General features: G+C 36.8%; 6 protein-coding genes across 6 annotated transcripts; 2 read left to right on the forward strand and 4 right to left on the reverse strand.

Moving 5' to 3' along the window:
* Positions 1-1990: 1990 nt before the first annotated feature.
* LOC125224165 (uncharacterized) lies at positions 1991-4399 on the reverse strand. Its single transcript, XM_048127524.2, has 2 exons — positions 4074-4399; positions 1991-3231 (listed from the first exon to the last, which is right to left on the reverse strand). Exons 1-2 carry the CDS (start codon positions 4311-4313, stop codon positions 2077-2079), a joined length of 1395 nt encoding a protein of 464 aa, XP_047983481.1. The 5' UTR covers positions 4314-4399; the 3' UTR covers positions 1991-2076.
* Positions 4400-5243: 844 nt separating this feature from the next.
* On the reverse strand, positions 5244-10603 carry LOC125221765 (Ribonuclease II/R family protein). Its single transcript, XM_048124005.2, has 7 exons — positions 10168-10603; positions 9419-9762; positions 9278-9331; positions 9111-9179; positions 6238-8463; positions 6028-6099; positions 5244-5914 (listed from the first exon to the last, which is right to left on the reverse strand). The coding sequence occupies exons 1-7, from the start codon at positions 10292-10294 to the stop codon at positions 5579-5581; spliced, it is 3228 nt and encodes a 1075-aa protein (XP_047979962.2). The 5' UTR covers positions 10295-10603; the 3' UTR covers positions 5244-5578.
* A 1092-nt stretch (positions 10604-11695) lies between these two features.
* On the forward strand, positions 11696-14852 carry LOC125219556 (uncharacterized). The gene is made up of 7 exons (XM_048121566.2): positions 11696-12332; positions 12436-12538; positions 12616-13079; positions 13162-13264; positions 13358-14118; positions 14308-14412; positions 14570-14852. The coding sequence occupies exons 1-7, from the start codon at positions 11817-11819 to the stop codon at positions 14612-14614; spliced, it is 2097 nt and encodes a 698-aa protein (XP_047977523.1). The 5' UTR covers positions 11696-11816; the 3' UTR covers positions 14615-14852.
* A 3128-nt stretch (positions 14853-17980) lies between these two features.
* On the forward strand, positions 17981-20258 carry ACD11 (Glycolipid transfer protein (GLTP) family protein). Its single transcript, XM_048125420.2, has 4 exons — positions 17981-18293; positions 18877-19049; positions 19575-19720; positions 19959-20258. The coding sequence occupies exons 1-4, from the start codon at positions 18099-18101 to the stop codon at positions 20063-20065; spliced, it is 621 nt and encodes a 206-aa protein (XP_047981377.1). The 5' UTR covers positions 17981-18098; the 3' UTR covers positions 20066-20258.
* Positions 20259-20361: 103 nt separating this feature from the next.
* LOC125222677 (Ribosomal protein S18) lies at positions 20362-23075 on the reverse strand. Its single transcript, XM_048125419.2, has 6 exons — positions 22920-23075; positions 22724-22831; positions 22087-22397; positions 21557-21652; positions 20922-20981; positions 20362-20837 (listed from the first exon to the last, which is right to left on the reverse strand). The coding sequence occupies exons 2-6, from the start codon at positions 22824-22826 to the stop codon at positions 20643-20645; spliced, it is 765 nt and encodes a 254-aa protein (XP_047981376.1). The 5' UTR covers positions 22827-22831; positions 22920-23075; the 3' UTR covers positions 20362-20642.
* A 471-nt stretch (positions 23076-23546) lies between these two features.
* On the reverse strand, positions 23547-24678 carry LOC125185280 (peamaclein). Its single transcript, XM_048081791.1, has 2 exons — positions 24586-24678; positions 23547-23987 (listed from the first exon to the last, which is right to left on the reverse strand). The coding sequence occupies exon 2, from the start codon at positions 23959-23961 to the stop codon at positions 23695-23697; it is 267 nt and encodes an 88-aa protein (XP_047937748.1). The 5' UTR covers positions 23962-23987; positions 24586-24678; the 3' UTR covers positions 23547-23694.
* Positions 24679-26562: the final 1884 nt, after the last annotated feature.

Raw genomic sequence — 26562 nt, forward strand, 5'->3', positions numbered from 1 at the left:
ATATATTTATCATCTCCGGAGTATAATAACATTTAAATGAAATTTTTATTGTAAATTTTAAATAACAAAGATACGAATTTTATTAGTGGAGGAAACGAAAAGTGAAATTTAAAATTTGAATTCTGAAAATCAATTGAGTTCAATGTAGATTTGTATGCACTTATTACATTTGAACCCAATTTAGCAAGTACGTAGTATACATTTTTAGAGTAGTCAAATTGACCAGTAGAATATACATGCATTGTTATTTATAAAGTTCACATTTTTATAGCACATTTCATGTGATGTAGATAAAATTTTATAAATAACGACAAAATGCAACGCTATATAGTCTTCACATAATCATCCAGTATTAACTTTTTTTTCCCTTTTCCAACTTACTAAATATACAGTAAAATTTGTAACCCATAAAAATTGTTAATAGTGTCAATGTGAATGGAGCAAACTATTTGGTCAGTTCACTATCGCCTATTTGGTCAGTTCACTATCGCTTAGTGTGATGACGATTAGGATGATGATTAGTCCTTTAATTGTCGATCAGAGAAATATCTTGGAAAACCAAAAAAATAGTCCGAGGAACTACATTATATTAGAAAAATATTTTTATATATAAGAAAATAATATTTAATATGATATTCCGTCCATTTCGCGAATATATGTTTCATTTTGCAAGTGAGATAATAGTCATTTATATATTGAATCATGGTCAAATTTTGGCTAGTTTCGTAATGATTGATGATAAATTAATTAAACCACTAAGTTTCAACTTTTCTCCGTTGTTTCTTTCGTGTGCAAAACGACACCTTGTGTGATGCTCAAAACAATATTATTTAATTAGAATAAGAAAATAAAGGAAATGAAAAAATATTTATTTTAATGAAATTTCACAAATATAAACCTCACCAAAGAATCTAGTTTTGTGTACAAATGAGATAGTTGAAAATATTGGAACTTTGTAATTTAATATTTTGTTTTAAAATATTATTAGAAAAATTAGAATTTGAACAATTTTTTGTGAGTTAAAAGACAGTTTGTCCCTTTGGCATTTTAGCATGTCAATTATTAATTGTCTCATTTAGTATTTTTCACTTTATTAATTTATTTTATTCATATTCATCATAAAATTGAGATCCACGGTCCATCAATTTTTTTTACATGTATATTACTCTTCATACTCTTAATAGTGGACTGGGTAGTGAATTATGAATCTAGGCAATGATAAATTGACAATAGATCACAATTTGAAATTTGAATCTAACAAATAAGTGCACTTTTTTTTTCCTCTTTTAACCATATGTGCACTCTTGGTTAAAATGAATGTTCCCTAAAATCAATTGAGTTCATTGCACATTGATTGAAAATTTTGAAAGGATCTAACTGAGTGTACTTAACTTATTTATAAAGTTAACATGCTATATGCACATAATTTAATTTGAGTACTTGCCTTATTATATAAAGTCATGCTATATGCACATTAATTTGAGTACTTACTTATTATATAAAGTTTTTATGCATATTTCATGTGTATAATATTTAGAAAAAACGACAAATTGCAAAACTATGTAGTATATATAATACAACTAATCAACTATTTAAAAAATATATAAATTATATAATTATTAATAGCATATAATGTAAAGTACTATTACCTCATAAAGCAAAACGTTCTAATGTGTCGGAAAATAATTCTAAATTTTTTATTTTTAAGGAAACGGCCCAAAATGGAAATAGTTGCTATTTTTAAAAAACGGAGAGAGTAATTATGTATATTTTTCTAGTAGTATAAGGAAATTGCTATACGTTTTCTTGTTGTAGTAAATTTGGTAATAAAGTGTTTACCAATTATAGTTAATTCATTTGGGACGAAAATTTATTTTAAAAATTAAGTTGTCATGTAATGTGAGTAAGTAGAGGTAGATGAATTTATTTTTACAGCTTACTATACAGTATTTCACGAATTATGAATGGTTTTGGAGAAAGAAAAAAAGGATTTCTTGTTTAAAAATAAAATTTGATTCAATAAAGAATTCAATGGTAACAAGATTAATACTTATAAAACATTAATGCCATTATTTATCATTTCTTCAGCAACAGCTTCTCCTTCATCCTCACCACCGCGCTTCGAAGAGTCTCTTCATCTTTGCAGAAGGTAAACCTCACCAGATTCTTCCCCTCCTCGGGATCAAGGTAGAACACGCTCGTCGGGATGGCAACGACGCCGACTTCCTTGATCAGATGCTCGCAGAAGGCAACGTCGTTTTCCATCCCGAACGGCGTGTGGTCCACCACCACGAAGTAGGTCCCGCTCGACGGGAAGACCGTGAAGCCCACGGACTCGAGGCCGTCCACCAGGATCTTCTTCTTCGTGGCGTAGTCGCGCCTCAGCTCCTCGTAGTACGACTCGGGCGCCCGGAGGGCGGCGGCCGCCGCGTGCTGCATCGGCGTGGACGTCGCGAACGTGAGGAATGCGTGCGCCTGCCGCACCCCCCATGTGAGGTGCGGGGGAGCTATCGCCCACCCGATCTTCCACCCGGTCAGCGAGAATGTCTTTCCGAGCGAATTCAGAGTCACGGTCCGCTCATACATTCCGGGGAGCGAGGCGATGGAGATATGGTCCATCTCGAAGGCCAGCTTGTCGTACACTTCGTCGGAGAACACGAGCACGTCATGCTCTGCACATAACGAGGAAATGGCTTCGAGCTCCTCCCTCGTAAACATTTTCCCTGTCGGGTTGTGTGGAGTGTTCATCAGGATGGCGCGAGTGTCCTTCGTGACAGCAGACTTCAGTTCGTCAATCGGGATCGAGAAGTTCGGGGGCTTTAGGGTGATGGACTTAATTTTCGCGCCAGCCATCGACAGGGTAGCTTCATAGGAGTCGTAGAATGGGGCAAATACCACAACCTCATCCCCGGGGTTTATGAGCCCTAGAATCGTTGCAGCAATTGCTTCCGTGCATCCTGAGGTGACAGTAACTTCCTTCTCCGGATCAACCACGAGACCAGTGTCCAGCTTGAAACGATCAGCCACAGCCGAGTTCAAGTCGGGAACCCCATATCCACGAGCATACTGATTTTTACCAGCTCGAATGGCCTCGATAGCAGCTTCTTTCACAAATTCCGGACCATCGAAATTGGGGAAGCCCTGTCCGAGATTGATAGCACCGTGCTTGATCGCAAGGCTGCTCATTTGCGTGAAAATTGTCGTTTTGAACTTCTCCAACCGCTTTGCAATCTGAAAAAATGAGCCGGAAAAGGGAAATCAATACGCGATAAGGATACTCAAGATCAACAACACTAGATAATCCAAAGGTATTGAAAGATGCAAACAATAAAAAGCCTTCAACCATAATAAACCAACTCAAACACAAGTGAGCTTTTACAATTCATAACATCAAAACTCCATCTATCTCACTTTCTTTTCCCATCTGTCCTAACAATTGCTCATAAAATCACGTGCCACCCAACAGACATCTTAACCGGGACGGAGGGATTATGTTATATGGAATCCCCAAATTCGTAGTCAAAGACACTTAAGACTCCAAGCAAAAGTAAATCATCACTATCCATCTAAAGCGTGTTTCCGATTACACATCCGATTTGGCCATTTTGGTCCATCCAGCATAACTCGGTCCTGTTTCACTTTTACTACATATAGTAAGTAGACTAAGTCACAAATGAGTCTCACATTCCACTAACTTCTTCAACTAAGTTTCTTGAAACCCGAGCAGTCAAAAAGTAGGACATATAATCGCGAATATATGAATCTCCACTGATGCTTTCTTGGTCATATAGGAATCTCCACTCATAAATCTGAATCTAACATCTCTCCTAAGTTCTAAAAACCACATTATAAGCTGGATATTGAGAATCATGCCTCAAAAAAGTGAACCTTTTTCTTTCAATCAACAAAATTAAAACAAAAAAACAATACAAACTGGTCGATATCTCAGAACAAATCTAGCAAATTAGTGAATTCGTAAAGCAGCCATAAATTCGCACATTTTCCTGGATTTTCCAAAGCTCAAAATGTCAATTCGGACACGCAATTAGAACGAAAAAGGGAAGGGGAGAGACCTGCAGAGGGCGTGTGGGTGAGTTCTGAGACGAATCGACTTGAGCTGAAACGGGCTGCTGCTGCTGCTGAGTAGTGGAAATCGAGGAGGCCATGATTTGGGGAATCCTCCTCTTAGCTGCAGAGATTCCCAACTTTACGGCTTTGTTATTGGACAGTATTTGGTTAAAAGTGAGGGGTTTGAGCAATTGCGGTCTCAGCATTTTGTGGGAAGAAGATGAACTGGAGTGGAGCATCAGCATCAATCTATGAATTTGACCTATAAATTTGGGGCTTACCTTTCTCTCTTCATATTTTCTCTCATTTGGGGAATCTTCATGTTAATTACTGATGCTTCAGTCATCATTCGGATTTGAATTGAAAAAAAAAAAAAAACATTTTACAAATTAAGTTGTATTTTATCCAATCAAAACAAAGATACATTTTCTTTTTTTTGGATGTATTTATCTAATTAACACATTTTCTAAAAATAAAATATTAGCATCTCTATATCATTTTCTCTTACTTCATTATTTTTCTATTTAGCTCATAAAATAGAATTACATAAAATTCTATGCTATATAAGAAATGCTTCATTTATAATGGAATTGAGGAGTACTTTTATTTTATAATAACAGCAACTTTTTTGAATACGAGAAAATATCATTTCAATTAGATTTTGTAGTGAATTGTACAAATTTCAAATCCTATTCACTATTGTAAATTTGTAATAACTAAAAACTTTATAATTTTTACTACTTCCGTTCCTCAAAATTTGTCCCACTTTAATCCGACATGAGTTTTAAGAAATGTAATGAAAAGTGAGTTGAAAAAGTTAGTAGAATGTAGATCCTACTTATATATATTAATTTTATAATAAAATATGAGTATGAATGAATTAGTGGAATATGAGGTCCGCAACCAAAAATGGTAAAAGTGAAATGGAACAAATTTTAGGGGACGAACGGAAATGAAAAAATGGGACAAATTTTCAAAGACGGAAGTAATAATTGCTATTTTTTGGTGAAATTGGTGGTAGCATTGCAGACAGATTTTTCTACATTGACAAAACATCAATACTAAAAACAATTATCATCTAATACTCTGAGTAGACTTTAATGTCAGTACTATTAATCAACATTAAACGCTATCTGAAGCCAGATTGAGGTTCATAAATCCCAAAACACAAATAGTTATGATTAACTTACAGAAAATTATGGAATTTATCAAAAATAATCAGAAAGTTACAATCACAAATATAGTGTACGCAGTAGATTTACTATTATTTATATAATAAAACAGAAATATAATAAAACATCCATGGCTCCATATTAACTCAGGTAGACTCAAAACAAACTCCGGCAACACACCAAATGGCATATAACTAAAACATAGCCACTTGATGAACAACCACACTCCCCTTTACCTTATATACACCTCTCCGTCGTTCGACTTTCACCTTCACCGCCGACCCTAGCCTACAGCTCCATGACAACGCCTTATTTCCAGGAGGACGACGACGATGCTGTTAGTGAAAATACGAACTAACGTACATCCTTGCCTCGATGTCAATGGGGCCATCGTCCCCGCCAACAGCGTGCAATGCAACAGGAATCGTTGATAGGAGATGCAGAGTGAGGGGGAAGAAAACAGGCTCACAATCTGTAGCATCTCCGTATGTCTGTGACTCTCCCTCGACAGGGTTCACCAGCAGAGCAACCTCGTCAAATGTCTTGCTGCTCCTTCCTGGACTGCTTTTCTTGTTTGAACGCTTGTGCGATTGGCTGAGCACCAGGGTTGATGTGGCGTCCAGCCACTCTGCTGTTATCCCGTCAACTTCATCATAGTATATACGTCGTTCAATCTGCCAGAAAGTAGCAGGTGAAGATTAGCAACCCAGATAGACAAACTTCTCAAGTAGATGTCTATTATATAAACACGAGAGTAAGACGAGGCGAAATGCCAAGAAGAACTTACAGCCAGCTTGGTAATGTATATAGACATAAATCTCGGTCCAAGACCTAAAACTCTGGCTTCAGAAATAAGTATCTGCCAAGAAGCAATAGATGGAATAGATCAAGCAGTCAGTGCACAAAAACGATCAGGAATGCAACAAAAGATTACGAGGGAAAGAAAGGTGAAATGTAGCTAACTTAAAAATGGATGACATGTGAGAGAAAATTATACCTGCTTCTTTCTAAGCAAAAGCCACATGTAGAGCTTGTCAGTAGCATCCTTGACATGTCTGGCAGCTCGCTTTCGCTCATTACAATGAGCAGCCACATCAGAAAGACTTTGTGGAATCCCATATCTTGCTGCTTCAGCAAACAAAGCATCTCGAGCTTCAGCTGTTTCTATTTCATCTTTGTCGAAGTGTACGCCAGTGAAGCATCTCCCCAGTTTTTCCTCTTTGGCTATGTTTCTCAGCACTTTTATCCTATTCAAGTAAACCTCTTCAGCTTCTAGAGCTGCAGCCAACGTGCGGTGTACCACAATGTCAGGGTAACGACGCAGAGGAGAAGTGAAGTGCGTGTATAAAGGAACTGCGAGCGCGTAGTGACCATGATCATTACTGTCCTCGAGTTCTCCGCTGCAAAAGTACGAGGCTAGTTGCATTGGCCTTGCAGCATAAGACATAAGGATATCACACAAAACCGAGTCATCCCCAACTTCCCCCCTGATATGCTCCAATGAACGATGGAGTTGGGCAGATGAAGAAACATCCAGTTTTAGACCATGTTTGTTACAAAAGGCCTGGAAGTCTCTAAGTTTACGAGGATTAGGTTTGGGGTGCCTTCTCAGTAGAGCAGAAGATGGATATGCTCTTGTAATCACTTCCGCAGCTGTTCTATTGGCCAAGAGCATAAACTCTTCGACAAGACTGTTTGAGTCCTTGCGCTCAGAAAACACAGTATCATATGGTACGCCTTCTTCATCAAACAAATAAACAACTTTTGGGCTTTCAAGAGACAAAGCCCCATCATCAAACCTATTCCTCCTTAATAGTCTTGAGATCTCGTGAAGCCTTTTCACAGATTCAATTATGTCAGACCATTCAAATTGACCATATAAATTAGGCCAAGGCTTCACTGTTTGACTACAATTACGAACATCAAACACACCATCGATAATTTCTTGAGCATGCTCATACGAGAGCTTGCAACAAGACCGTATGATGGTGCGGCCAATCCAATGCTCTAGAATTTCACCACTAGAATTCATGTCCCAAATAATAGAGAATGCAAGCCTATCCACTCCAGGGTTGAGGGATGCTACATCATCTGAAAGCATAGGGGGCAGCATTGGCAATTTACGCAGCAATAAGTAAACACTGGTGGATCGAATCAGGGCATCAGTGTCTAGAGCTGTATCGGGTAGAACAAAATAGGAAACATCAGCTATATGAACCCCCACCCTGAAATTACCATCTTGCAATATTTCTACTGACAATGCATCATCGAGATCAGTAGCGGTTGAAGGATCTATAGTGAAAATACACAAATTTCTTAAGTCTCTTCGGCTTTGCAATTCTGCCTCTGGTATTTCCCAAGGGATGTGTGGAAGACACGAGATTACTTCAGAAGAAAATTCAGAAGCATCAATTGCATTTTCAAATAAAATTGCAGCAATCTGAGCTTCAGCATCACTACCTCTTCCAAAAACTTGAACAACACAAGCATCTGGGATATAACTTTCTTCAGCCCAACTAACCACTTTGGCAGCAACTAGATCGGACTCGATTGTCAAATCACCAGCTTCCAAACGTTTCCTGATGCTTGCTGGCAGGTTTATGATGGAGACCGTCATTTTGGTGAGTTTTGGATCAGTTGGCGTCAATAAAACATACCCTTGACTGAGTTCCGGTTGATATTTGTTCTTCCTGGAGTTCTTTTTTTTACACGCTCTACTGTAAAGCCACTGCTTCACACTCAAGAAACCAACGATATAGTCCCTTCGAATAGACCTTTCAATGATAGCAACAACTGAACCAGTTGGTCTTTTTGACGGATACAAACCTGTTAAGGCACACAACTTCACCAATGAAATCCTTGAATCATGGGCATCACCAAGACAAGACTGCATGGAAGAATCAGATGTAGATACTTGAGAGCCACCGACATAGCCTTCGCTCAACACTTCATTTTTATTGCTATAGTTATGCGAGGTTTCCCCAGGACAAGACTCATCGTCCTGAGAGGCACCGCCTTTAGCAACAAATCCATTGTTACTGGAAAAGCCATTCTGGGGCTCCACATCTAAATTACATTTTCCGCTAGAACGATCTTGGGTATGCCTACGACCATCATGTAAATTGTTGTCTGGTTCAGCATTATTCGTAGTTTCAACTGACCCCTTCATTCTCGGCCACAATGATGGTGAATCAATGGCAATAGCAACAGTATCTCCATCAATCTACAACAAGTTGAAGTCAAGAAATTGGAATGATTATTACAGGTTAAGGAAATTTTGGAAACACGTGGCAACTAGTAGCACTTTGACTACAAAAAAGCACATACAACTAGTAGCACTTTGAATGCAAAAAAGCACATGCAATAATAATACTGATGAGATATAACAAATGCACATCATAATTGCTGTATAATGATCACAAAATAAGGCAGAAAACTTTTTTCCTAGAGTCCTAGGCAACTTCAATTTGATTTTAGAGCAAAACAGAATCTTAGTCACAAAGCCAACCAATAGCCCAGTACGATTTTAGCAGAAACTACAAGCCTCCTCTTTGCAGAGAATAGCAATCACTAAAGTTATTTATTAGGTAAGTTCAAATTTTACAGATACAAGTTTCAGTATCACAGGGTAGACAAACAGCTCCTTCATACAATTAAAATAGTTTACTCAATGTAGAAAGAAAAAATGGATCAGAAGACGAATTAACATGTAAATCATGAAGAAGAATTCACATAGAAAGTGACATCTAGTATTAAATTTCTGCAGAGACAATTTCATGACATATATGGAGAAAAGGGTAAAGAAGAGAATATATATTCATTCTAGCAGGAGTTTTCAGATAGGCGCAAATCAAATTAAGGAACACTTACAGCTCTATTTTGAGCCACCACGTTGCCAATGAGAATATCTGTTTGGACGCCATCGATCTTGCAATAGGCCTAACATTAAAAAATAAATAAAAGCTCAACACCTCACATGTCATGATCAACTGCATACAATCACAGTGAACAGAACCAAAGCAAGTTGTAGAACAAACCTCAAGCCTATTATGAGCATTGACACGAAACTCAGCCTTCAACAACTCCCCTTTCTGCACAAAGAAAAGTAGTACCATTATGACAGGAGGGGATAACACGGCTGTCCTGAAAAAACCTTACATGCATTAAACACAACCAACCTTTAGTGCTTTATCCGTAGCATCCGTGGACCAATGAGGAGGAAAATATGTCCGACGCGCCAGGGAATCAATCGGCCGTGCAATCAACACAGGTCCAACAGGCTCTTCACTAGAAGCAGGCTCAGGCACTGGACTGAGAGATAACGGTTCCTCGCCTGTAGGAGGAACTGATCGCTGATTCATAAGATTTCCATCCGTAGCTAGTTCATCTACATGTTTTGAGGCAATCAATCCAGTGCCTACATTACTTTCTTGAGGCGGTTGATGATGCCCATCTGACACCATATTATGCGATGAAGCGTTAGCATTCTGTGAGCTAGATGCATCCAGATCGGCCTCACCCACTGCATAAAAAACCACAAGTATCATAAGCATCAAAACAGCAGACAGACTAATTTTCTCAAATCTACGAAAACATAAACACAAAGAATATGAAAACATGCTGGGATTTCTTGGCAGTGATAAGTAATACTAACACACAGTGGTTTCTTATATAATAGTACTACTATTTCGTATGCTTTCATAACCTAATATAATAAAATTTACAACCTAATTGGTCTAAAACAGAAAATAAAAGAAGCGGAATTCGATAGCTATAAACATCTTTGACGGCAGCATTACGACAAGATTCCAAATTCAGCCAATTTTCTAGTTAATCTCATAAAAATGAAATCTTTAATAGAAGTACTATACAGTGAAGAACATCTCCATAGACGACACAATAAGAAGAGATTCAAAAACCCGATTACCTGACGGCGATTGCTTAGATTTCCTAGCTCGGCGCTTCTTCTTCCTGCTATCTTTCATATCACTATCCACTAAAAAATCATTCGTGTGGGAAGAAACAGCACTTGATTCCGCAATTAAACTCCCCATAATCACCGACGGCACAAATTAATAAATTAAAAACTAAAACTAGACCAAATCTGGGAAAACAAAACTAGGGAGATGGATTTTCCGCTTTAAACAAAAAATTCGCGGAAGAACCCTAAAGCGAAAGGAAGAGATGAATTGAAAAGGGTTAAAGGAAATTAATGAGGGTTAGGTATCAGTAACGTATATACTCACTGATATTGAATTGAGAAGCGAAGGTAGAGGGGATAGGTATATAAATTTTAGAGAGAGAGAGAGAGAGGGGAAAGGTGGGTGAGGTGAGAGAGAGAGAAGTGATGATTGGTCGGTGAAGCAAGACGCCGACTTTTCTTCTTCTTGGGTTTTGGCTTTTGGCTTTTGCTCTACTTTTTTTACTTTTATTTTTCATTTTTACAAATTTTTTTTTTGGTGTGGAGCGGACGTGCGGTGGAGATGCGGGGATACAAGGCATGAGAATTGATTTCAAATTGAATTTTTGCATCATCCGATCATATATCCAAAATTCTAAAATTTTATAATTTGATCCGATTTGAATTAATTGAAAATCCAAACTAAAATGGCATAAAATAAATTCAAAATTTGATAATCTAATATCAACTTTTGAGATTATCAAAATTTGAAAATTTAACACTACTTTGTTCAATTTTTCTATCGATAGCTTAACGACGTAGTAAAGATGTCTAACAACTTTTTACCTTAAATAAGGTACATGAGATCAATCTTCTCCATTGAGTTAGAATTTGGAAGCGAATGACCAAGAGTGAACAACTTAACACAAAGTCATATGTCGTCTCATAAATTACATATGCTCACGATGCTTCTTCGAGCATGAAGACACCAAAAATTGTTAAAATTAGGCACATGACAGTGTTACTATTAGCCTTCTAATACGCAACTAGGAGACAAGCCATATAATACTATGTAGGTTGACATGAGTTTTAATAAATAATTAGTAAAGTATGAGTAAGTGAGATATAAAGAAAAAGTCATTGAAGCATTCTTGCAAATCTGCCCCTTCGGAACCAACTGTGCTGCCCTTACGAGCAGAAGTCATTGAAGTACTGTTAGTGGAGAATGAGTCACACCTCATTATAGAGAAAAGATTTTCCAAAATTGAAAAGTGTATATTTTTTTAAAAAAGACAATAATGCATATTCTATTTAAAGGAAGGGAGGATAAGTTTTACCCACAACCCTGTAATCATAGGGTAAGCTCATACCACACTTTTAAAACATTTTTTGCCTAAGAAATCTTATTCCAAAATGAGATGTTCAAAGAAATAAACTTATATACCCTACTTCCAAGTGAATTGATAATTTTTAGAATAAATGGATGATTTCATCTTACAATAAAAACAGTTAACATCATTAATTGCGGTGTTCCATAGGAGCGCGAAGTATACGAGGCAAAAATGATAGAGAGACACTCCAATCAATTTTCCCGCCAATATTCCCTCCAAAAATCACTTCTCTCCTCTTCTCTGAAACCCTAATCCCAGCTTCGTAGAGCTGAGCGTAAAAACCGCATGAAAAATCAAAGAATCAAGAGGAGAATGACATCATTAGATGAGTCTTGGAGAATAACACCCGCCAAGATCCACTCTCACAAGAGACAGAAGAGCACCCGACCATCCCCCAATCCCAATCCCAATCCCAATCCACTCGCCACCGTCTTCACGCGCAGCAGGTCCCGCATATTCTCCCACCAGCACCGCTCCGGATTCTCCAGACCCGACCCGCTCACCAGAAAACCCGTCCCCGCGATGGAATCGTTTCTGGACGCGAACTGCCTCAGTGCCCCGCGCGCTCTGCTCACCAAAGATCTCCGGCATAAGAGGGTTTTCAGTCCAGCCGTCGACTCAATCGAGGACAAAAACGAAGAGCAGAGCAATCTGTTGAAGGGCTTCGCTCCGAGCACGGTCCCGGATGTCGACGATGCGAAGGATTTTGAGCTTGAGAAATCTGAAATTGATGGGGTAAGTGATCTGAAATTGAAAGATCGGGCGATTCCTGGAAATGCGTCTCCTCCTAAATTGAAAAAGGTACAAATTGCTCTTCATCAGATTACACGCCTTTTATTCTGATTTCTTGCCGTTTTTGTATTGGATAAAAAGTGGTAATGGAAATTCTTGGTTTGATTTCTAGGGTATTAATGGTTGTCAGACGAGGAAGGTTTTCAAGAATCCCAATTCATTCAGCTATAAAAGATTGCTTCCGCATTTGATGGATATTGTCAATGATTCATCTAGTAAGCACTTGCTCTGCTCTAGTTTTACTAAAATTCATTGTCTAGAATGCTAGATTTAATTACCTTTTATGATGTAGGTGTGTCCAAATTTGAATTAGTAGATGCTGGAAGTAAATCTAGGTCTCCGAAGTTGGATGGTGTCGGTTTTGAACCGAGGTCTATTGCTGATGATAGTTGTGCAGTCAAAACTGAGTGTGTTGCTCCTCGGTTTAATGATTCAAGAAAAGTCTCCACCGTTAAGTGGGATTTGAGTGGCGTGGATAATGAACTCAATCGGACTGCAGAAGCTATTAGGCTGCTGGAAGTGGAGGAAGAAGGTCGTCATAGTGATGTGAATGGAGTCGATGCATCAGTGGAGGAAAGGATTCAGACGACCCCTCCCGACCCTTGTATCCTCGCTAAAACAGAGGTTGGTTGTGGCAGGGAATCATCGGATGCTAAGAAGGACCAAACTTTCATTGTTGGCAGTGAGAAGAGCATCAATGGCTCCTTGAAAAGGTGTCCAAATACCAAAGGTGGCGATAGTTTGATGGACAAAGCGGTATGTTTTCTTTGGTGAAAGGACAATAATTATCTCCTTCATTTCCAATGAGCTTCCTTAATGTCAGTTTGCTTTCATCCAGGCTTTGAATCCGTGTTCCCGACTAAGGTTCTTCAGGAATTCTAGGTCAGTCAGTTACAGGAGATTGCTTCCGTTTCTGATGGACATATCGAAAGCTGATTCCTGTAAGTAAAAAATATGCAAGAAATATCACTTGACCCGAGAAGATATACTCATGTCTCTAGGTTTTTCATCATGTATTAATCGCTCTTGTATAGGTACTGCAGCAAAGCCGCCAAAAAAATTGCATCGGTTTGTTTTGGAAGAAGATAGACAGCCAGCTCCTTCCGCCACTGCTGAACGCTGTTTTGTGAACAATAATCTGAAAGAAAAAACATGCGAAAGAATACACGATGAAGCTAGAATTCAAACTGCTGCAGATGGTTCGTCTCCTGATAGTAATAGTAATCTGAGGTCGGTTAATTCTGCAACTCTTCCTGATATAGGCACGGTGAATGAAGAAACTGGGCAAAGTCAAAGTGGTCTGGCAAAGTTACCACTAGATCTTGGGTCAAAAGAGAGTATGTTAGTCTCGGAACCATCGTCGGTTGTCAATTGCATTCAGACCAAGCAACATACTCCTGAAGAGCCTAGGTCAGCTGAGAAACACGACACGTGCTTGAGTGTAGAATTAGAACTTCATAGTGGCAATACTGATACAAGTGAAATAGTTAACTTGAAGCAACCCTCGTCCCCGGTCAACACGTTGGATCATTTGGGTGCCTTGGTTTCTCCTAACAACAAGCCTTTCAAGGGAATACTCAAGAGAAATCGCCAAGGGTGCAGAGGGCTATGTGATTGCTTGAACTGTGCTTCTTTTCGTCTTCATGCTGAAAGGGCATTTGAGTTTTCAAGGAACCAGTTGCATGATGCGGAAGAAGTTGCATCACAGTTAATGAAAGAACTAGCAAATGTCCGTCTTTTATTGGAGAAATCCATCGCTGGAAAAGATGATTCTGCTAGCATTCGACCCAATACAGTAAGTTATTCTTTTAGTTTTTTGTACATATATCTTGGTGAAGGCTATTATTATACATTCAACAGTTAAAATGAGTTTATTTTACTATATAACTATTTTACTCTGTGATTGGTATATAAGTAGCTTAACACAACCTTCTCTTTCTCCATTATTGAAAATTGAAGTGTACCTTCCTTTGTTTTTATGAAGGCTATTATTAAAGAAGCATGTGATAGGACGATCGAAGCAGAAACCCTGGCAAAGGAGCGTCTTGGTGAATTGAACAACAAACTTAGTGTCCATTGCAGAATCCCAGTATGTATATCCTTCCAAGATAGATCTAATATTTCATATGTTATCAGTAACTATAAATGGCAATTGTTTAACTTTATTTTCATCCAAGCAAAATTCTGCGTATATCACGAAGTAGCTGCACACAAACAAGTTTCTAATTGGTATTCATCAAATTCAGGTCTTGCTGCAGCCCAAGGTAACTTTTGCTCCTAACAATCAATAAAGGGATAGCAGCAGAGAAGCTACAAGAATTAATGCGCGTTTGCTGAGACAATGTATGCATTGTTTGCCTTTGATTTCTTTATCCAATTGAGGCATTGGTGTGATATTATGTGATAGCCATGGGATTCCGGAAGCGTTACATACATATGTTGTGTGTTTTATATAATGAAAGAGATCTCATACTACAGTCCATTGACAGAAGCCTTTTCTTGCTGTATATAGAACATTTACTTTCTTAATCGTCCTGCATTCTCGTTGCTGCTTATTTTTGTGTGATAATGAAGTGCGGATATTTCTGGGAAGCTCGATTTCTATATGGATTTAGGACTAGCTTTGGTTCTGCTTAGGAAGGTAAGAAGCGTATGAACACGAATACACAGTAATAAACTCTGTAGCCTCCGTTGGAGCTGGAGGTTTGTGCATTGAAGTTACGATAGTAGGCTGTGAATGGCGCCCTCGACCAGTCTGTCGTCACCACCCCGCCCCTCGTTGCTCAATAATCAGCATTCCATAGTTTTTTTTCCTCTTCTATTTTGTTGTGGCATTACTGAAATTGCACATCAACAATTCAAACACCATTTCTCTATTTTTATCATTGCTTCAATAGTTTTTATCTCTTCATTTAAGACCGTTATTTCTTAAAATTTAGTGTCATCCTTCAAATATGACAACTGCTTCGGAATTACTAATAGAGTAATTTATTGGATTACATGAGAAACACATTGCAATTTCTACACAATCTGATTTTCTTCCTTTAAAATTTTCTTTCAAAAATCAAAGAATTTCTTTTGAAAATATTTTACATATCATTTTTAAGTATAATTTGAAACATTTATCACCTTTGAGATTCATTCGGTAGTGATATCTATATAATATATAAAAGGGGAGTTTTTGGGATATTTACAAAACTATCATTTTATATTAAATATTAGTACTATATTTTAATTAAAACTTTGTTTGAATATATTTATTCAACTTAATAGGCGTGGTTATATATGTGAAAAGAATGCCCATTTAGTTTAAAATTTAAAATTAAAAGGAAAGTGGGTGGGAGGTTTTATAATGAGTGTAAATTAAAGGAAAGTGAGTGGAAGGTATTATAATGAGTGGGAGGTTTCATGGAAGTATAATTAACGAGTCATGGAAGTTTGAGAATGTAGAGGGTAAAAAGAAGAGGAAGATGCGTGATACCGTGGAGGAGGATCATCGACATGGAGTTAAGAAGTGGAAGGTTGATAAGAAGGATGGGGTTGGTGAGCAGTGCGCTTTGTCAATGCCACCATTGAGTAAAGTATGTTCCTGAATTTTTTTGTTGATTTACAGTTTGTGACTATATGTTTCTAATTGATTGCTTTTGTCATGATAATTTGTTGTTGTTCCAAACTTGCTAGGAGTTTGTGAGTTAACATTAACAGATTGAAGAGTGGCTAAGTAGCTGTTGTTGGCTATTGGTTGTTTATTGATTGAAATGACATTAACTATCCACTGCTTAGTGTTATAATCAGTAATTTTTTGTTTTCAATCAATACTCATTAACATAGGGATTAATATAGAAATGAGAAATTTATATAGGAATATGAAAAGTGAGGAGTCATTTGAATTAAAGACACTCTTAGCATGAAACAATGCATGCAAACTCCCTATAAATACTCTTCCCAAAACAATTCTTGTATCAATCTTCCCCTATGACGCATGTGGCGGTGCCGTTTTAATGGGAGGAAAAGCCAGGTTTGCTAAAACATGCTGGAGATGATGATCTCGATGAGATAATTGGGAAACGACGTGATCACTGCAAATCATTAACGCGGTGGCGAAGCAGCGGTCGCAAGCGAGGAGGATAAGAAAAATGGGGATACGAACTCGGCGTCAGAAAGAGGTGTAATGCTGTGGCGGTCGTCGAGCCGAAAGGCGATGGTTCTCTTTCTCCGATGAGAAATGGTCAGTCAGCTATATCTATTGGAAGAAGAGGTGATGCAAATCGGAAAGATGAATTTTCGTTTGTGCGGCATCATGGAGCATAGTGTACATAAATCCTAAAAATAAAAGTTACAAGCCAAATGGTATGTTAAATTTATTTTAATTACAAAAGATGTACGTATTGAATAGTTATATATTTAATATTTTAATTATTTTACGTAAATATCTAGAAAATATGTTATTTTACGCATTGAAGTTGAAGTCTTACAAAAAATAATGGCATTTACCATCCGAGTACCAATTTAAATCATTATGTAGATGGGTGAGATTGATTTCATTGGCTTGGAGGGAGCGAAATTCATGACACAAATAATTGTGGTATATCGTGAGGAAGGAAGAATGAATTCTCTTGGAAATACAGGTCTAGACATGACAATACAGAAAATGGAGAGATTTATGGGAATGAGTCTATACTCTATAGTTATGGAGGGATATCTCCCAATGCTCAAACGGCCAATTTGGAAGTCAAATCGAATGGAAGGTCAAATTGAATGCAAAAAAAATTATTTCAATTTTTTAGTCATGATCGTGAATTATCGTTATATTAATAGTGATTAGTGATTGAATTATAAAATTATACCTACAATTATTATATAAAAGAAAATAATTCACAATGGACCACGCCAATACACTTCAAATATCTTTCATTTAAATTTACATTTTATTAAGTTATTGATATTGTTGACTAATCATAAAATAGATATAAATAATTTATTAAACTATCATAATATTAATAATAATATGTATGTATATTTTTGCCAATATCACCAATCAATATATTTGTGTGTTATTTTTTTTTCTTTGTTTGATTTTATATTTTTTAATAATTATTTTTTATTTTATATATTTATGATTTCAGATTTCATACAATAATATTTTTATGAATTTATAAAATTATTTTACATTATAAAATAAGTTTAAATAAAAGAAAATGGATCGTGTTAAATTTATAAAATTATTTTACAGTATAAAATAAGTTAAAATCAAAGAAAATGGATCGTGCAATGTACGTGGGTGATACTAGTTTTCGTTAAAACACTGCAACAGAAACAAAAATCAAATAATCCATTTATCCTGTAGCAGCAGTAAAAATAAAATAGCAGTAGTAATTGTTTACTATTCCACTTTCAATTCTTTCAACTTTATTCGATTCTACTCTCCCCGTCTTATAACAAAATCAAATACTCCATTTAATCATGTAGTATCAAATACAGTAAAGTAGTAAAATAATTGTTTACTTTTCCACTTTCAATTCTATCAACTTTATTCCTTGCTTCTCTCACCATGTTAAGGAAGGGATATGGAGTAATATTTAATTTTATGGAAGGTTTAATGAAGAAAAAAATTGTCAATTATAATTGGTTAATTTAATATTTTAGTTAATGCTTTCAATTTTCTAAAAAATAAATAAATAGTTATGAGAAATCTCTAGAAATCAGAAGTGCATCAAACCGACGCCGTACCGTCCACCTCCGCCGCCCTCTCTTCCACCTTCCGCCGATCAAACAATGGACGAAGATAAACCTCTGAAGAAGATGGCGGAGGCCTTCAAGGAATTGAGCATCAGATTAGATCAATTCCCCGAAGGAGAAGAAGCCCGCCTCGAACTCTCCCCCTTCTCCAACGCCTGCTCTCTCGTCTCTCCTCTCTTCCGTTGTCTCGGCATCGCTTTCAAGTTCGCCGAGCTCGATTATGTCGCCAAAGTAATTCAAATTTTATTTAATTTTAGCTGTTGTTTTATGCTTCAGTTTGTTGTGGTGAGATTGAAAATCGAACGATCTGTTTTGTTTTTTATAATTGTGATTTTGTTTGTGGAAATCTGACTAGTCGTATTTGCCTGATTGTTAGTGTTATTGTGTTCATAATTTGATTGGTGAATTGATTGTGATTGATTGATGAATTTCGATCAACACATTAATGTGATTTTACTGGAATTTCAAGTGAATTGTTAATGTTGAATGCCTAATTTTTCTCTGTTTAGTGAGTCTGAATATTTTTTGTTAGCTGTTTGATTTGTGCCATTATCTGTAACAGTATATGTGTTGGTGTGTTTTGCAATTATGGTCATGTCATAGTGCAGGATATAGCGTCCGTGTGCACGATAATCATGTGTAGTTCTAGTTCGTTACAAATGCATGGTTTGATCTATCTTGCATCCTAAGTATGTATTTTCTTGTACAACTCCTTGAAGCTTTGTGATATATGAGAGGTGACATGTGATTGATATGGTTTGATTGCCATTGTTCAATGTGGTTGCCTGATATTTCCTTGTACAATTCGTTTAAGGTGAATGATCTTGCGGGGGCATCAAAATCAATTTCTGTGCTGCCGCTGATGATGGATGATGATGTTAAATCCGATTGTGTGCGGAAGCCAGGGAGCCACACGAGGAATCTTTTGAGAGTGAAGCGTGGAATTGACATGGTCAAGGTTTTGTTTGAGCACATCATTTCTATACAGTATGTCCTCTTCCTGTCAGTAGTTGGTTCATGGTGTTTGTGCTGTGTTTTCTATGTGATCATTCTCATATTTGTGGATCATTTTTGGATCATGTATCTAGCAGTCTTAGATAGAAGCCTACTATAATCAGCTGCTCAAATATTCACACTCTATAAGAGATTTAGTAAACGAGCTACATTGCATTAGAATCACACTGAAACACCGGAATCACAATTCTGCATGAATGAACTGCATCTGAACGTGAACCATAAAATGCAATATTTTTGCATCAAGCATAAAAATTGTGATGTAGCATGTATGTGTCTTGGACTCTTGGGTTATGGATTTGTGATCCCAATGATCCCTTGTATCTCAGTGTCTATCCGTACATATTGTGAATTTCAAGTGTTTTAACAATGATCAGAACCTCACAGCTTGTTATTTTAGAAAGCAATCCTTTAGTTTAACGATACTGTTGGTTTCTCATTGATCTCTGCGTAGTGCAATGACTCATCTTGTAATGCTTCAAACCTTGATGTCTATAGGGGAAATTCCCTAAAGGATCCAGCTTCAAAAGCTTACTCACAAGTCTTTGCTCCATATCATGGATGGGCCATTAGAAAAGCTGTAGCTGCAGGAATGTACGCCCTTCCGACAAAGGCACAGCTGTTAAACAAACTGAACGAAGATGGTGAGTTTTACGTTTCTACAGATCTCTTATTTCATTAATTCATATGTTAGCAAAGAACATACATTTGTCTTCTCACGCATCCAGAGCACACGCCAAGAATCCTAAGTTGACTGATCAGCCGACATAAGCCATTCGGCTAACAATCATGAACATGAAAGAACCAATTATTTCGATATAATTCCCAATTGCATGACTTTTATCTTTTCAAAATGTCCTAAAGTATTTTTTCTTCTTTCAGAAACTTCAGCAAGAATACAGATGCAGAACTTCGTAGCCTCGGCAGCTCTAGTCGTTAAGTACATTGACCAGCTCTTCATCTCGAGAGGATTGGGAACTGATTGGTGAAAATGGAGGGATTTGTATAATTCTGAACATCTGATCTATTTATCTTAATGTCTGTATTTACTGATCTAATCCCATTTGTATCTTCAATATGTCAAACATAAGAGTACTTCATTACTTCGTTGTATTGGAGATATTACCATGGACACTGATTGGGGTCTTTTGGTTAAATCAAAATCAGATGTTTCATTCTTTAGTTTCAAATTGGAAATTTTGTTTGGTAAAAGTATAGTTATGAAAACCACTCTTATCCTTTCCTTAGGTCTGCTAGTTATTCAAAAAAATATAAAAATTAGAAATGAATATTTCAATCTCACAAATTATTTCCCAAAAGAATTTCAAGAATTACAGCACAGAAACTAGACAAAAGTAGTTCATCAACTAGGTTTGTTGCTGGTAAATGCTTACAAAAGCTAGTCTGCTGTAACAACTAATGCTTGAAATTTTTGTAAGAGAGTTTCATACAAAAGGAACAACATTGTAATCTCAAGCAACTGATCATCTCTGCCAAAAGCAAGGGCTGTTGAGAAAGTCGCTGTTCTCCCAAAAAAAAGGACCAGTGATAGCAGCAGGGAAGGCTTCAGGCATCTGCCCCCTCCTCGACAAAATTATGATCGTACGTGGACTCGAATTCGAAATCACGGTCCATGTCTTCCATTGTATCCCCGTACCTGAACTGTTTTGTTCCCATTGTGGTGAAAGGCATCAATCCAAATGCGCGAGCCGTCTTGATCTCACGAGCAACTTTCCTCTGAGCCTTAGCACTGATTCCAGTCTGCTCAACACACAATCATCAACTAAGAACTAGCACGTGTCATTTAACAGCACAGGATCGTTGAGTGGTGTTACAGTTTCTTACCTTGCTCCTCTTGTTGATAATACCAGCTTCGGTGATGAACTTTGCAAGGAATTTCACGTTCTGCCGAGAAATCAAGCAAGCAGTGAGTAAGAAAGTTCAAGCGACTTTTTCACACAAAATGTAACAAGAGTATCAGCAATTTCTGTTTGCACAGTCGCACAACTCATAATTAAGCAATATTCAAAGTTGAGGAATGGCCAATTGCAATAATCTCATTTGGTTAAAAAATTTGGATGGTATAATCTAAATTAACAGAACTGTTTTTTATGTACAGAATCAGCTCTTCAAGGCTTTTTACAAATACATTAAGACGGTACCCAAAGAATGTTTAGAGCATAATGCTCAGGAAAATGCTTCGGGTTATTAACAGCAAAAGTGCGAATATTTTTTGAAAAGATGAAAAGGGTGATCCATATGCATACTTTGAGAAGTGGAGCCAATTGGATTTGCAGAAGATAATCAAAGTTAAATCAATATCAACTCTTATATGCCAAGATACTTTTATTGAAAATGTTTATACTTGTATTTAAAGTTTTAGAAGAATGAATCTCCTAAATGCCATAATGCAACATAAATTGAACAGAGAACTATGCCTTTAAATAAAGGTACTGTTAGACAGATGCACATATACTTACCCTGAAATCAGCTTCTCGCAATACTTCCTCAGTCGTTGTTTCAAACTCCATCCTTTTGGTAGGCTTGCGCACTCCAGGCTTTCTCAAATCAAGATCCTGTAGATTACAAAGGCAAGCTATTAAAGCAAAACTGCGTCATAAACTGAGGAAGAATCAGTAACTCAAGATATGCAGGTCAGACTGTTTCAAACGAGGCCAGATGATTGCTGGAACTAACTTCAATAACAAAAGATATAGTATACAATCCTATAATTACAAAAAGTATACAAATCTATATATACCCATGGAAACAATAATGCAATTGAACTAAAAAGTAGATCCGGAGAATAAAAAAGGCATTGCTGCATTAACCTTGTTTACAATATGCAGTCTTCAGAAATAGGATTTAACTCTGACAGGATTACTAGAGGGAGCGATGTCACAAATACTAGTTGTCATAAAAGTATATAGTAGTTCAGACAATCAAACACAAGTATGAACTACAAAATACAAACTATAGCACCAACCAGGTCACACTTTACAGTTTATACCTTGGTATCATAAGACATCCCACTCTGGAAATTAACATCAGGCCTGAAAGTATAATCATCTCTAGTCACTTCGAGTGGATCAAACTCAAAGTAGGAAGCCGCTTGCTTTAATTTATATTCCATCCCGTCAGCCAATGAATTCATACTGTCACCAAAACCTCCTTGCAACCCAAATCTATCATGTTTCCTCTCAGCATTCTCAAGCTTCTTGTAAAAGGCGGCCATACTAGACGCATTCCCATCACCCGAATTGTCTTGCTGAGAATCCCCAAATGAACCAAACCAGTTTGATCCACTCCAATCATCATTAACTGTTAAAGCATTACAAATCAAACTTTACAAAAACAATAATCAACAGATTCACAAAAACCAATCAATTCAACACCTATATTGGAATAATGAAAACAAATCATAGAAGAGGCACAGTGTCAGACATTCTATACAATACTAAAAGCAGAAATCATGTTCCTTTCTTAATTTATTTTGATCTTCTTATTCTATTATCCTACTGAGTTTCAAGCTGCTCTAATTTTCCACATGAAATCATCAAATACAGCACAATTTCCACAACCAACAATTAACAACGCTAGCAAGAAATCAAATCGACAAAAGCACATTTAAGCTGAGAAATGTTTACGAGGAGACGCGTTAGCAGAAAACGCTCGAACAACACGAGGGGTCTGGGATTGATGAGACAAGGCGGCGTTGGCAGACCGCAGGGCGCTTCGAAGGAGTCTCATTTTCCCTGCACATGGACAAATTTTTTAAGTCCAACAAATCAAAAATGGAATCAATTGAACAATTTTGTGAAAGAATTGCATTTCAATTAGTACCTGAAATTGATGAACGAAGAAGAGTGGGGATTATTAGGGTTTAAGGATTGGGAGAGTGAGAATTAGAGATTGGTTCTTCAGCAGCTGAAGCTGTGAAAATGGATTTAGATCCGACCCGTTAGCTATTTGACCCCACCGGATACGGGCCGGATGACTCATTAATATTTTTGCTTTTGGTTATGTATAAAGAGATTGATTAAATTGATCCAGGGATGGTATTTTTATTTATATAATTTCATTTATAGGTGGCGTTATCTACTTTATCAAACATGTTATCTACTTTATCAAACATGCACTCTGTGTTCTAATTTAATTTGAATTAGTATTATTAATATTTTTTTTTCTTTTATTAATTTAGTTTATTTTTAAAATCTTTATCATTGATATTACTAATTTTATAAATTTTATATCACTGCTTTTATCCATTTTTCTCAACAAAGATTCTTAAGTTGTTGTTATTGTACTGATATAACTTAATTGTGAAGTTTTTATAAGATAGATAATATAGAAAAAGATAGCATATTGTTGGTATGAGTAACACCTGCATATGGTGAAAGTTCAAATCTCAAATATACGTATGAATTCAAAGTAACTCATACATCCCATTTCTGAAAATGCTCTAATAAATAAATACCAATTACTTATAGAGAATTTTATTTAAATGTCTTGAAATGCAAAAACTTATTCTTATGCATAATTTAGGCACTAATAGGCCTATAATTACCACCATTCAACATTTATATTGAAATTTTCTAATACTCCATATATTAATAAGTTAAGGGCACTTAGGATTGCCCTTAGAGTTCTTTATGTCCCTATAACAAGGGCACTCGTCTTTGTTTCCATAAGTTCCCGAAGGGACACAATTACACTTCTCGCAACATATCCCACAATACTTGAGGCAACGGTCTTGTCGCCCAGCCTTTGAGCATCGAACAGCGCACTTGGAGTCGCAAAAGCCCGACCCATGGACGTCCTTGTCCGCAAATGCGGTGGTTAGGACGAGGAAAATGGTGGCCAATGCAATAATTGTAGGTTTCATGTTTGCCCTAAATTTGCTTCGATTGCCTAGAAACAAGTCACTTGGTTAGCATTTCACGAATACTATAAAAACACATTTTTTTTTTCTTTTCCCTTTTCCATTTCCATTTGTATGTGCTTAAATAATTTATGAGCATTAGCAGACACACATTGATCTAACAAAGAGCTAATGCTCCTACTAAGCTAAAAAAAATTACTTGTTATTCATATAGCATAGTCGAATCATCGAGTATTTTATGTGAATCGTTATGCAAAAACTCCTATCATCACAAAAAAGAAAAGAAAATTATTATCTCAAAATTTCAAATTCGATCATTCAAACAATATTCTACGTCTATCCCTCTTTACCAAGACGAAATCAAGCTAGCACAAAAATAAGGAAAGAGTGGAAAAGAAAATAAGAAAAAAGTCATGAATATAGTAGGCATGCACCTTATTTATATATACAATGAAGAGATGAAATTCAATAGTGATATTGTTGGTATTTATAGAGAGCAATCTTGATCAAATTTGGAGACATTGAAACGTACTAATATGTAGGCATGCACCCGATTTCATGAAGGAAAGAGATAAAAAGGCAAATAAGAAAAATAATTAACATGAATATATATTTGTAGGCATGCACCTGATTTAATTAATTATAACAACGAGAGGGAGAAGAGCTAAATAAACGCAGAGAGAGATATGCTATGAAGATATGAAATTTCATAGTGATATTGTTGGTTATTTATAGAGAGCAATCTTGATGAAATTTGAAGACATTGAAACGTAATAACTAACTGTTTTGTCTTGGCTTTGGACATCTGTCTTCTTTAAGCTCACGTAATCTCAAACCGTTTCGACATTCCTCTAGAAAATGTTGTCTCTAGATGGTTACCTTACCAAACCATGTCTCTCCTTTTGAATACTCCCTTTGTCCTAACTTTGATAAGCTTCTTTTTATCATTTTGGATCATTCCAACTTGATTGCGTACTACTCCCTCCGTCCCACTTTAGGAGTCCCGGTTTACTAATTTTGGGTGTCCCACTTTAGGAATTCCGGTTGAAATATTCCATAATTGGTAATAGGCCCCACATTCCACTAACCCTTTTCCACTCACATTTTATTATAAAACTAATATATAAAAGTAGGACTCACATTCCACTATTTTTTTTCACCAACTTTACTTTGTATTTCTTAAAACCCGTGCCGAACTCAACCGGGACTCCTAAAGTGGAACAGAGGGAGTAGTACTTTATTGTGACATAATAGAGTAATTGTGTAATCGAGACAAATAGAAACGTAAAGAGACACGTGATTCACCAACGTTGTATTGACTACGTCCACAGGCAGAAAATTAGAACAAATTGTATTCAGATTGTTTTCGGATTACAGATTCATGTGTTCTGCTTCTATATAAATAGGCACGCGAGACGGGCTAGGCCCAATATAACAATTAGGACCCAAAAACAGAAACATAGCATAGCGTCAGGACCCCTGTTTGGCTAGCGGCAAACAATACAGATTTAAGACATATTAACATACTTATTTACTATAAATGTCATACCCCCTAACTCATCCAAAGACAATGAACCACAGTTCAGTTAATAAGATGCTTCTCCTTGCATCCATCAGATCGAACACCAAGTGTTCAAGTCATCTTAGGGTTAAAACCATTATTAATTATTTTTTTAAAAAATATCTAAAACCCACCTTTCCTAAAGGCTATTCTTGTGTTTAAATGCACATTACCTTGTTCCCTATACTATAAACATTCATAATCTAATTCATAGTAAATTAGTAATGAAAACATGTACTGAAAGGGAAATGTTATAAATTTCAACCATCATTGTTAGGTAGTTTTAGATTCTTTAAGCACTTTCTTACCATTCTCTCTTCAACTTGTAGGTTTTGTGGAATTACTATTTCATTCCGAATATGCCTTTTTTTATACTTCCTCCATCCCAAGATAAGTGACCTACTTCTTTTGAGCACGGGGTTTAAGGAATGGTATTTAAATAAGTTAAAGTGGAGAGAGTAAAGTATGAGAGAGGGAGAAGTAGAGGAGAGAAGAGAGAATAAAGTAGGTGGAGAATAAAGTAAGAGAGTTGACTTTTTGCTAAAAATGGAAATAGGTCACTTATAGTAGGACACCCCAAAAAGGAATACAAGTCACTTATCTTGGGACGGAGGGAGTATAATTTTTTTAATGCAATAAAACCACTATGACGACATTATTTCCTTGACGAATCTCTTACCATTTCTTGATGACCGTCTTTATGACCAAGTTGCCCTTTGATCTATTCTTTGAAGTCCTTTATGGTGGCTCCAATGTAGTGAAGAAGAATATTCTCAACTTCCCATTAATAGCATCCGCAATGGGCGGCTAGCGACCGGCTAGCCGATTCGTCGCGCTGGCCAATCGGCTAGCCGAACCATTGGAGTCGGCCAGCGTGAAATCGGCGAGCCGATCGGGGTGGGCTGGCCGATCGCTCGGCGCTGGCCGATGCGCTGGCCGCCATTGTGGCGGCCCGATCGGCCAGCGATCGGCCAGCGCCGAATTTTGTTTTTTTTTTAATTCTTTTTTTTAATTTTTTTAATTCTTTTTTTTAAAAAAAAAAT

Source organism: Salvia hispanica, chromosome 1, assembly GCF_029641045.1.
Source record: "Salvia hispanica isolate PSC_SH4W2 chromosome 1, Shi_PSC_v1, whole genome shotgun sequence".
Taxonomy (NCBI): domain Eukaryota; kingdom Viridiplantae; phylum Streptophyta; class Magnoliopsida; order Lamiales; family Lamiaceae; genus Salvia; species Salvia hispanica.